Source organism: Ambystoma mexicanum, chromosome 1p, assembly GCF_040938575.1.
Source record: "Ambystoma mexicanum isolate Mex_15411 chromosome 1p, UKY_AmexF1_1, whole genome shotgun sequence".
In the NCBI taxonomy this organism is placed as follows: domain Eukaryota; kingdom Metazoa; phylum Chordata; class Amphibia; order Caudata; family Ambystomatidae; genus Ambystoma; species Ambystoma mexicanum.
The window spans coordinates 983,028,931-983,041,532 of record NC_090921.1 but is presented as its reverse complement, the minus strand read 5'-3'; the positions used below and the strand labels follow the sequence as shown (position 1 = coordinate 983,041,532).

General features: G+C 46.3%; 1 protein-coding gene across 7 annotated transcripts in view; it reads left to right on the top strand.

The window, feature by feature from the left end:
* CNGB1 (cyclic nucleotide gated channel subunit beta 1) overlaps positions 1–12,602 on the top strand; it is a 1,007,057-nt gene that overhangs the window by 761,332 nt on the left and 233,123 nt on the right. For all 7 annotated transcript variants that reach the window (XM_069654372.1, XM_069654395.1, XM_069654388.1 and 4 more), the window contains 2 exons: positions 803–865; positions 8,246–8,403. In XM_069654372.1, coding sequence (XP_069510473.1) covers positions 803–865; positions 8,246–8,403 — 221 coding nt within the window. The remainder of the gene's footprint in view (positions 1–802; positions 866–8,245; positions 8,404–12,602) is intronic.

The following is a 12,602-nucleotide window of genomic DNA, read 5'->3' as shown; positions in this document are numbered from 1 at the left end:
AGGGAAATGTGGAATACTGTGTCTCGCCTGAGGGCATCTCATTCCCAATCCACAAGGACCCTCCACCCAGGTGATCCTCCCTCACTTTTCCGCCCCCCAGGTCCAGGATACAAAAGCAATGGCCTTTCCCTGGCCACCTGAGAAGAGGACCCAAGGGGAGTAGATGTGAGGATGCCCTCAGGTTTCTCACAATAGGAGATAGTAGCGCCATGCACAGACGTGCTGAAAGTGGTGGAGCTGTATGTAGACTTCTAGAAGATGGTGCTGTGTGCACATATGCAGGAGATGCTATCACATGGGTCTGCAACCTCTGGCCTTCTAGATGTTTTGGACTACAGCTCCCATTATCCTTCACCATTGACAATGCAAGTTAGGGATCATGGGATTTGTATAACAAAATATCTGGAAAGCCAAAGGTTTCAGGCACCTGTGCTAACACTTTGCACTAATGTGCAGGAGATGATGATGCTACATGTGGATGCTCGGGACATGAAGGTGCAATGCGCTGGTTTACAAGAGATGGTGCTGCAGAATATGGGGAGATGGTGCCAATCGCCAACATAGCGAACCAATGACATTGTAGCCAAATTGATTTACTGACAATGAACTCGTATGAAAATAAGTAGATCTCCAAATATGCTTGTGAATGTGCACCTACATTTGAGTGTGCATCTGACCATGTGTTTGAGTGTGCATCATCAACTTTGTTTGATGTGGAGCGAAAGCTGGCTTTGTGCATGGTGTCTATATTGCCTGGTGTATGCAGTGTTGGTCCTAATGGTGTCTGTTAATGTTCCTGTAGGACAAGGGCTTTCTCCCAGGAGGACAGCCTGGATGACATCTCGGATTTACAGGCGGAAGATGGGTGAGTTCCATATGGTCATCTTTAGAATAGATATTTAGACACTGATTTGTTTGTTTGTTTGTTTATTTGTTTATTCATTTCTAATGCGCACCAGACCCGGGGGTATCAGGGTGCAGCAATTACAGAATGTGCAAGGCTTAGGTTACAAAGGTTACAGGTTATGAACAGGAATAATGCAAATACATGACAGGCATATGTCAATAAATACTTTGAGAGGAGTATACATATACATTACAGGGGTGTACGTAGCCCAGCGAAAAGGCCTAAAGGTTGGTAGATTTCAGCAGGTTGATGTAGCTTCGTCTTAAAGTCAAGTATGGTTGATTTTCTCTGATAAGGTGTGGCCGGGAGTTCCAGAGTTGGCCCGCTTTCACGGGAAAACTGCAGCCACCTGCCTTAGCGAGCTTGAATCTGGGGATGGAGAGGCAGTTGGTGCTGATAAGTCTCATGGGTCTGGTAGATGTTCTCCTCTCCTGTGGACCCTATCCACGAGAAAGCTGGGGGCAGCATTATGTAATGCTTTATGGGTGAGGGATGCAGTCTTTTGTGGGATTTTATTGTGGGTAGAGAGCCAGTTGTTTTGGCGCCTAATCGCTGAGATATGTGATCTTCAGGCCACACTGAGTGCAGCGATGTCTGCGACCGGAGAACCCCTTTATTTTGCTGTTTCTGAAGTAGAGATGGATCTAGAAAATGTTGATCTTTCAGAAAGTGATGACACACCTATCATGAGTCTCTCATGCCACACTACTGCAGGGCGTTTGATAATCAAAGTTCACGATAACGCATATTGTTGTAATCAAACGCAATTCATGACTGTTTATACAATATGAAGAGAAACCTTAAATTAAATTCTTCAAATTGTAATAAAACAATATTTCTCACAACAAATTAGTGTGTACAATCAATCACAAAATGAGTGCACATTTGCTACCATACGTCCAGGCATAATGTCGTTTTTCACGATATTATCCTGGCTTTAAAGACAATATATAGTGCAGATATTTCCAATATTTGACAGGATTGTATGTCTTCGGGTCTCCTAAAAACCGTTCTTCAGAAGTGTCTTCCTCTGACAAATTCTGGGCTTGCCTTATAAGGTATTCTGAAACGGGAAGTGATGCTTAGTCCCACCACTGGTTAAGCATTCGGGTTAACCATTCGTAGAGACGTTAGGTACTGGCCCAGCATCATGATGTCGTTCACATACTTAAGACTGAAAAAAGCTCATCTGCATTAAAAGAGGATATGAAATTTCAATTATTTTATGACTTCATAGCGGCAAAAGAGGGACATGATCTGGGTTTGCCCGGCAGGCTGCCGGAGACCAGAAGTGATGCACACCCCCACAATTGGTTAATCTGTGTGATTGATATTGTGTGTTTGTGAAGTCGCCACCATCTTGGAACCGGAAATAGTGTTGCAGTTAAGAGTTCATTATCTTCCCACCTCTTCCGATATTATTTACTTTCTGCATCAGGCAGTGGTATTGTATGTAAAATGTAACCATAAGCTCTAATTGGTAACAAAATATATATCTCATATACAAAACTGTAATACATATTTTTCATTAGCTATCATCAACACTGACATAATAGTGCTTTTACTTATATGAGAAATTAGCAAGATCAATGTATGCCGAATATTATTTATCGTTAAATCAAAGTAATCATTATTCAGTTCCAAACATAAAAGCCAAAATCATATTCCGTATTTATCCCATTTAGTACCAAAACTGATAACTCATTCATCCAATAACATTCCCTCTTCCGTCTTGGGATTCCCATTGGTCTTCAATACCACACATTATAAATGAACAATTAAATGTTGAACTGCACCAACATTCAACTGCTCACTTGCAATTCATGATATTAGAGACAATGTGAATGTATCCTAAGCTCTCCGTTTCTTTCTTAGGGGCCACCGCCAATGAAAGTTATAATCACGTGCCGCAGCTGCCATTTGCCAAAGGGGCCCCCCACCCTTCCTTAATCAATGTGTTTCCTCTCCTTCATCTTCACTACCCCTGGCGTGACTTTTACAGACTTCTGTCCACACTACGTTCTCACCCTAGTTGCCGGGTGCCCTAATTTAAAACCCTCCCTAAACTAATCTTCCAACATTGCAGTCATTCCTGTAACTTTCCCAACCTAACTGGTCCACGGCCCTTTAGCACTACTCCCCACTTTCCGCATCTTTCCCTAACTGTGGCCCTTGTCCCCCCTTCCCTCTGCTGTAAAGCACTGTGTAACTGGATGCTATCCTGCACACCTGCTGCACTTAGGTCTAAACCTACCAAATTACCTGAAACCCACTTCCTTGTTAAGCCCAACAAACCATTATTAGTTGCCCCCTGTTAAAGACACGCAACCCTCCCAGGTTGGAACGCACTTCAAAATGGCGATTAGTCAGAGGTGCTCTACTTCCTGTATGCTTTGCCAGTACAAGTCGCGTGGGGCCTCTCGCTTTAACCACGAATCCATATCCCTCCATACCACTGTACATACTAACCCACCCATGCCCGAAATTCCTTATCACATCTCACCCAATGCCGGGCCCCCAAAATGTATTTGTACCTTCATTAGCACATCAATATATTCCTATAGCGCCACACTCACTCTAAGTTTATTTCTAGCAATATATGCTAACATATATAGTGATTGCCAGTGTCCGATTGTCTATCCCCACCGGTATGTCGGGCCTACTGGCCAGCTCCGTCCTCCCCTTCTTAGACCTCTCCTTGGTACAAATACCCCAGCGCAGCAACGCGACCGCGTCCGCATACTCCCCATTCCAAATCATTCCAAATCATCTCATTTGTGGATGTCAGCGGTTTTGTTATCTCCATATAACGAGATTTCTTCACCCTCTTTCTCTTTTAGCCCCTCATATTCGTTGGCCCCTTTCTCCTTCCCTTCTTCCAGAAGCTTCTCCCCCTCTTTATCTTTTACTTCATCCATGTCCACCTCCCCGCTTCCCTCCTGCTCACATCCTCCATATCCACCCCCAAATCGCTGCACCTTCCCTTCTCCAAAATCCTCTCTTCACTCCTTTGCCCACTTTTACGCCCTTGCCCAGCGTGGACCTTCCCAATAATAGCCCCTGAACCCAAGCCCTTTTTCTGTGCACCAGTGCAGCTGTCTTCACCTGCCGAAACCTACCTGTAGATATTACGCCCTGAAAGCTTGTCACTCCAATATTTTTCCACCCTGCTCTGGTTCCCTCCACACACACTTCTCAGTGGGCTCCTGATGCGAGAGAAACATCCAAACTCTCTGCCATGTTCTTTTGACCTCCCCGCCACAATCCTATAGCGTTGAACCTTCTCCCCACTTCACCCCTTTCTCCACCTTTCTTACTTGACTTACACCACCATGGCGAGTGCTCACCTGTCTCCACCACACATCCACTAACTAGCCTTCTTCCATACTTTCCTGCCTACCATGGAGTACTCTTCCTTCCATTCATTGTCAATGTCCTCATCAAGTCTTTCCAACTACTTCACCATATCCCATTCTAAACCATGGCCCAAACCACTCATCCCTGCCATTTCCTAATTCACCACCAGCTTGTCTCCAGCTCGCACGTGGCTGCAGGTGACCACCCCAGACTCTTTGCCGATGCTCTTCCTTGTGGGCACAGCATCTTGCTCACTGCTGGTCACCAATGGTCTGCTGCACCAGGGTAGGCCATCCCATGCCAATCCTCATTCTCTGCCTGATAAAGCCTGATAAATGTCATGGGGCTGTCCTGGACCTCTTTTGCCTCACCTTTCCATCTCCAGTCCTCTTTATCCCCAAACTTTCTCATAAGGCTGCATCCAGCCTCATTGTTCCATCCCCCAGATGAAATCTGCCTGACCGCGGAGCGACAGATGCTACTAGACACCCCAGCATTGCCCCGGCCAGAGGCAGTGACCCATCCTCCAACTTTCTTTACATCATTCCTCACTACCCCCTTTCATCTTGACCAACCTAACCCAGCTGTAGCCCCTCGAGTTCCCTTCTCCTACCCCCACATCATACCCTCTTCTCAACTCCCTCCCAGGCCCCCATTCACCTTGTCCCTCAAGTGCAGTGAGCCCTCTGTGTCAATATCCTCGTAATCCGCCCCACTTCATCCTGCCACACCTGCCTCTGCATCCCCCATTGTTTGACCTTACTACTCGCCTCTTCCCTCGCCCCTCCACCTCCAGCGTCCCGGTACACATGCCGCAGCCTACTTTAGGCAACAAATGCTTTCTGCACTCATTTCTTCCAGCACCATGCAACGCTTTGAGGCGGTCAGTGCCCTACGTGCCACCATAATGCTCCTCTTAAACAGAGACCATGTGCACAAACTCCACAGACCCCAGACAAGCACACACCAACCCAAAGGAGACCCTGATGCAGGACCACCCCCACTGGGCATGGGCACTCGACACCTATATGAGTGGGCCCCCTGCAGGCGTGATGACCCACCAACTGAACAACCCCTCCACACATGACAGCAAAAAAGACAATCAGGACCTCTGGCAGTGTTGGGGCACCTGACAGAATCATCACGTCCATAGCACCAAAAGCGTGCCCCCGCTAAGCAAAATCCAGCCAGATCATCCCCACTATGCCCCCAGGTCTTCTGTAAATGACTATACAGGGCTTCCCTAACAGCAATGCACAAAATGGCTACACCACAGTCAGCCTCATTATTCCGGCAGAAAAGACTGGAGCGGCCTCACAGGTACATCTTAAGTATTGTGGTCAGGTTAATGGAAAGGTCAAATGTTATACTAATGCTACTACTTTAAATGATCAATAATATTAGACTGTAGAGCTGACTTCACAGCTGAAGGGATAAGCACCCGCTTAGGAAATGGGAAGTACCAAGTCTTACCCAAGAGGGGCGGAGTGTGCGGCTCCTTTACTGACTAACTCCCCGCAGCAGCAACTCAGAGCATCCCTGGATGGCGCCCACAGCAATCGCCCTAAGCACAAATCAACCTGTTTACTCGCCCAGCATACCACAGGCCAAAATAACACCCCACGCTCTGTGCCCAAACCAACAATAGACCCATGGCTCTGCACGCCCCCTTACATACTCAAATTCGGCAAGTACAACCAAAACCGCGCAGGAGGACTGGGCCCCTCCCTCCGGCCTGAAAAGCACACTACTCCCCGTTACCAACAGAACACTGCCACATTGCCCACCAAACCCCCAGGCAGTGTGAAGGGCTGGAAACTAATGGAGGATCCAGAACCTTCCACCATCTGACAATGCCCGGGACCCCCCATCCACCAACCAGGGGTCGACACATGACCCAGGCTGGACCAACACCCACACTGCCTCGGGGGTGGGGGAGGTGGAGTCTTGTCCTTCTTCACTTTCACCCTCTCATAGATCTCTTCGGCCATCTTCTAGCTTTGCCGTAGACCTCGGTAGGACATAGATCAAAATGAGAGAACCACTGACCTGCTACTGTTCTTCCAAGAGATTCATGGCGCGGACACTTCATTGGTCGAGAGGAAACTTTGGGACAGACCTAAGTCATCAGCAGAGAAGACCGATTTCATTTTGCGATAACCGTATTGCCATCCTTCTTCTTGATAACCTTACAGTAAACATCAGTTACAACCACAATAATACTCATCTGACGATGTTGTTCCGGTCTGTTCGTGACATAACCCAAGGGGGAAAAACTCTGCCATCAATTCACTGATCTCCCAAGGACCTGTTGTTTACAAATATACAGCTTCTATGGAGGAGAAAAAGTGTTTTATTACAATTCCCCTATCTGTGACCTCGTAACAACAGGTCAACAGTAGGTCAGGGAGACAGTGTAAGGACCTTTATTGTCGCATGGATTCTACCCTGTACACGTTTTAGATAGAGTGTGAATGAAGGCAGTGGAACCAACTTGCAAATGAAGGGCCTACAAAGATGCATATGTAGTTGCTGAGCATCAGGGCCAGTTCTAGGGCAATGCAAGACTAGGTATCAAAGTCACCAACAGCAGAACTCGATTGTTGCTGCAATCAACAAAGGTTTGTCCTGTTCCTAAGTAGGGTGGGATTAAATGTCACGTTGGTGAAGTGTCCCTGTTTTGCATTAATTAACGATTTCCAGTCATATAGAGACAAAATCAAATATCGACATGAGAGAGTTCCAGGGCCAGGCCTGAGGTTTCCCTACGCAACTTACCCTCAATGGCATACAGAGGCCGAGAAAAGTAAGCAAAAAACTCTTATCTGGGTGACCAAGAACACAATTGTCAGTCAAAGTTTGCATCTATCTAACCATTTCCCAGGGTGTTCACAAAGCATCTGGTAAAATGTATCATCTTTTGGCTGCTAACAGTGTGTCTGGTATATGTAACTATCCTCTGGGTACCCACAATGCATCTGAAATAGCTACCTAGCCTTTGGGTGCCTGCAGAGCTTCTGGTACTTACAGAGATCCTCATGATGCACACAGATCTTCTGGTACAGTCGACACTCACAGGTAACCATTCCTAAGGGGTCCGGAAATGCCCAGAACATCTAGTATAGGTAATACTCTATTAGAGGCCCACAGTGCCGATACAGGTAAGCCTTCCCATGCGCCCACTGGTCCTCTGGTACAGTTCATCTTTGTCATGATACATACAGAGTTTCTAGAACAGATAACCTCCCTCAAGCACACACGGAGATTGTGTTACTAGCAGAGGAGTTGCTAGGTGGGGGCTATAGCCCTGGGTCTTTTGGTTGTAGCCCCGGATAGAAGTACAGGGGCTACAACCAAAAGCCTCGCTGGCCCTGAGTCCCGACAGTCCTGACATTAGCGCAGCCCCGGATCTTTTCCAGACCTAGCAACACCCCCGGCTGTTAGCAAGCCTCTCGAGAGAGAGACAAAGATTGTCAGATTAGTTAACACAGCCGCTACCACTACCAACCCTCAGTGCAAAGGTAGCTCTGACATAGGTAACCCCTCTCTGGGGTGTCTATCCTCTTTGTAGGGGCAGTTATGATAAAACTGTGCCTGTGGAATTCCAAGGTTTCTCCATAAATGCAAGGGGTGGCCATGGATATTTAGTGATTTTTACCACCGTTTCTGTCAACGTTTAGAGCCCAGAAAGCATCTTGTCCACTGTTCCGACAGAACTTCCGCTTCTGACAAATAGTTTTGCAAATGAAATATTCCTTCAGGCAAAATGTCCTAGATTATAACTGGATCATTGATGTCTCGCACTACTGCCCAAGCACATGGTCCCAAGAAAGTGTGGTTTTAGTGAACGCATGAGTGATGCCTTGCTCAGAGATCTGCATAGGAGAGTCAATGCACGTTTTATAGTAGCTTTTCAGTGAGGACCAGCTCTTCCCTGCACTGACTGAGAATGATATGCTTTTAATGTCCTTTTTTCAACAGCGTTCAAGAGCGGGCCCCGTCGGCCATCAGCCAGAGCAGTGCCATCATCAATGAACGACTGCAGGAACTTGTGCGGCTCTTCAAAGACAGAACAGAGAAGGTAAAGGAGAAGCTGATCGATCCCGAAGGCAGCACAGATGAAGAGAGCCCCCCACCATGTAAGTCTCAGCAAAAGGCAGCGTGCGTTGGAGCCCTAGTGTATACTGCAGCCCTCGGAGATGTTGTGATGATAAGAGCAACAATAATAACTCACTTTTACATAGAACTCGCTAATGTAGTATATGTGATTTTTTAATGTTGTAAATAACATGTTTTGCTACCCAACCAATTTACCAACATCAGAAGGATACTGCTCTCGGTTGGTGTAAACACCCTAGATCTACTGGAGAGTTGGAGTTGATTTTAGATTATTATCCATCATCTAACTATTAAGATCCAGCTACTCTGGCAAGAGAGACCAGGCCCAATAACTGAGCAGACTCTTCCTCTAATATTGGGTGGATACTGATCTTACTCCAGAGCGAATCACGTACTGCTGTGCTAACCCATAGGATTTCCAGTACTAGGGCCCACCTCGATATAATGTTGGTGAATTCCAGATCAATGATTGGTCATACCGACCTACATAGCGCTGCCATTATAAAAAGCCAGCCCCTCCTTGCACTCATTTTGGAAATATGTGTCATAAATTGGGATGTTATATTGTGTCAGGTTGTCCCTTACATAGTCACCAGATATGTTGGGACAAAGGTAGTGTCATTTACATGTATAATTAAACAGTGCCCTCCTGAATGCCTGGAACTTGAGGGTCTCCTCTAATGCGCCTTAACAGTGTCTCCAAGATCCAAAGATTCAACATGGAGGATAACAGGTATCCTTGTTGTCTGCCTTCTGTTAAGTGGAAGTACGCAGATGAAGCACCATTGTCGACCAAAGAGGTTTTGGGATAATCATACAGCAACCTTTTATTTTACTACACCTAGCACCCGAAACCCATCCTATGTAATGCATTTATCAGGTACTTCCACTGAATCCTATTAAAGGCTTTTCCTGCATCAGTAGATAAGGCCATCAAGGGCTGGTCTCTGCTGTTATCCACCTGCATGAGGTTACATAATATTCTGGTATTGTCAGCCGCAACCCTGCCTCCTACACATCCAACTTGATCCGTCAACAACATTGAAGGGTACACTTCATTGGAACTAGTGGTAAGGATCTTGGATAGGTAGCTTGCTTCCATATTTTATTAGGGAAATTGCCTGACATTCTTAATTAAAGTGGAGAACCTGTGCAGTTTCGAACAACTATCAAAGCATCTAGAAAGGAGCATTCAAAGTTCCCCTTATCTATTGCATGATTGAACATTTCGGAAAGCAGTGGGAGCTGGTATCTGGGCAAATCTTCTGTAAAACTCAACTAGCAGAGATTTACCTTTAGAAAGAGCCTAAAAGGCCGAAGTGTGTATCATCTTTCGTTATGGGGCATTCTAATTCATCACAGTTTTCCGTGGGAAACTCAGGCAGGAGATAATTTCTTTTTTTTAAAGGCATGTCGGAGTCCATGAGTGACTCTTCAGACCTATACAAGGACTTATAGAAAGCAGCAAAGGCAGCTGTCATCAGGGAGATTTCCATCGAACTGTTCCCTTAATTGTCCATGATGGAGGCCACCCTAGATTGGTATTTCTTGCTCTTGAGATGTCCAGCCAATTGTCTGACTCTTTTACTCCTCCCAGATGGTATTTGACATAGGTATGGCATATGATATCGGAACCCTAGCTTGCATGGTCATTAACGCATTTTGATCTATCGTGGCCTTTTTCAATTTGTGTAGAAAACTGTGATCATATGTAGCCACCCATGATCACCCATATGTTACCTCTCCAGTATGTTTAGGATAGCCTCCAATCAGGATATTTCTTTTCATTCTAATTTTCTGAAGTATGTGCCGTGGAAAGTGGAAACCACTAAGTGAGGATGTGTACGCATTCCAATCGACTTATGGAGAGTTTAGTTAACAAAGTTTATTGGGATGTTATCCATTAACACAAGATTATCAACACAACTAAAACAGAGCAAGACAAATACACATGACATTCCCCCTTCATCTGCATGCTATCTTTGCATAGTGTGAAACATTTAGTGTGACTACATTAAGTTCATGCTATCTTCTTCATACATTTTCTTCTGAGTGCTGCCCTTACATGATAAAAAACGTTGTTTAGGAAGTCTTCTACCTCATTACATGACATGAACATCATCACAGCATCCGTGCATGTCCCAATATTATCTTTAATAAAATATGGCCTAAGCCATCTATTCCTAAAATCCATATAAAATCTACAGATTATTAAGAAGTGTATTCAATCTTCATCTCCGCCAAGCCCACATGAACATACCCTACCTGGACTCAATAAACTCGTCCCTGATCTTAAAGGAAGAACATTTAACCTGACCATTAATATTATACTGCAGCATTCTGGGGATCTTATTGTATCTATACAGGGTGGGACCCTTGGATGTATGCAGGTGGGGGAGTGACATTTTAAAGATGATAATGGGCCTCATTACGAGTCCGGCGGTAACCGCGGCAGTAAAACCGCCTGGTTACCGCCGTACTCGTATTACCATTCCGCCTCCGTGATTCCCGGAATTACCGGGGCATTACAAGCCCGGTTTTCTGGGAATCACAGAGGCGGAATGGTGTTAATCCCCATTCCTATTGAGTCCTATGGGACTCGATGGGAATGGGGATCATGGAAACACCGGCAGCATCTCGTAATGCACAACAGTTGTACCACTTCAGTGCCAAAGCCAGGTGGATCCACTAGTAAAAGCTTGTAATTTAGTGTATCAGAAAGAGATGAAACCATATCCCACGTGGCTTCTTATCGAGCACTGAAGCCCCGCAGGAACCAAGCTTATGGGCCCTCTTAATCTCTAGAGAGTATGAGGGTCTGTGCTAGCAGTTGTGGTAGAGTTCTGAGGAGAACCGTGATCGCATACTCTCCTTCTTTGCCCTCAGTCTCTCTGTGCACCCGCAAGTTATTCCACATGCTATGTTTTCCACGTTTTTTAATCATATTCTTAGGAATAGTGGCGATACGACGCCCTAGAAACTGGATTATTGATGCTTCGTCATAGCAGGCACATCGTCTACTCTCTAGTGCCTCTACTCCTGCTTTGAACCTTTTTGAGGCCATCTATGATGGCGTTTTCCTCCATTTGGATTTGTGCCATGCCCATTTACGTGCTGTAAGATATATCATGGCGTTTGCCATGCCCATTTACGTGCTGTATGTTAGCGTGTGCCTCCATTTGGATGTGTGCCATTCCCATGTATGTGTGCACCGTGAATGGTTTCGCAGAGGCAGGCTGTTTCCTTGGTTCCAGAGCACTTTTTTTCATTGGCGAGGGGAGGTCTCTAGTAACATAGATATGTCCCTTTCTCTGATTTTCGATTGGCTGTCTTTGCTGTGATTCCAGGTGATGTCTACCAGCTTGTAGTGATGGCAGACTCTCCTGCAGCTCCTGGGTGTCTGGGGATTGGGGCGTGCCCCAGTCTCTGGATTGTTGTTAACTTGGTGGCTCTCAACACCCACATGTGGGGGGTAAAGACATTCAGTGATCTGCCCCCAGAGCATTGCAGGGCTCCTCCCTGTGCTTATGGTGCTTGGAATCTTTTAACACTTGTTTCTTGCAGGAAAGAGGTGCCGCCCTGAAGCCCCAACCTGCCCTTCCCCTCAGTAGCTACTTATTGGAGCCCAAAGGTTTGCACGCCTCCCGTGGGAAAGTGGTCTTCATTTTCACTCCAAGGATTACTTTGCCAGGAAAGCTGGTCAGTGGGATGCCAGCGATGGGCATCGTTAAAGCTGAGATCTTGCATGTATCATCCTGGGGCAAGGAGCAAGTATAGGATGACTGGGGCATTTTAAATGTGCAAGGATTACTGCTCTTTACACATCTTTGGTTAGTATCTGCGGATCATGTACATGTTATATCGTGACATCATGAGCCCCAGAAAGCTTGCAGGTGTTGCATACAAAAGCCAGGAGCATGTCATGGCAGATGCTTGCCTTGTAAAATGGCTGCCGGCAGTCTCTGCAAAAAGTCCATGCGTTTCACAGACCACCATGTGCGCCACCTATGGTGGGCACCGGCATCCATCGTGCAATATTCCCTTGTGCCAAGCCAGCAGTCATGGTTTCATCTCAGCACAGATACCCTGTGATAACCCATCAGCACCTCCCCTGCTGCCCAGGGCCTCGTCTGAGCTCTTCACGGGGGCACATGGCATGGGTGCACTGGCGCCTGGCAGAGGCCGGGTGCTCGAGAGTGTACGTCTCTGTGGCAGAGGG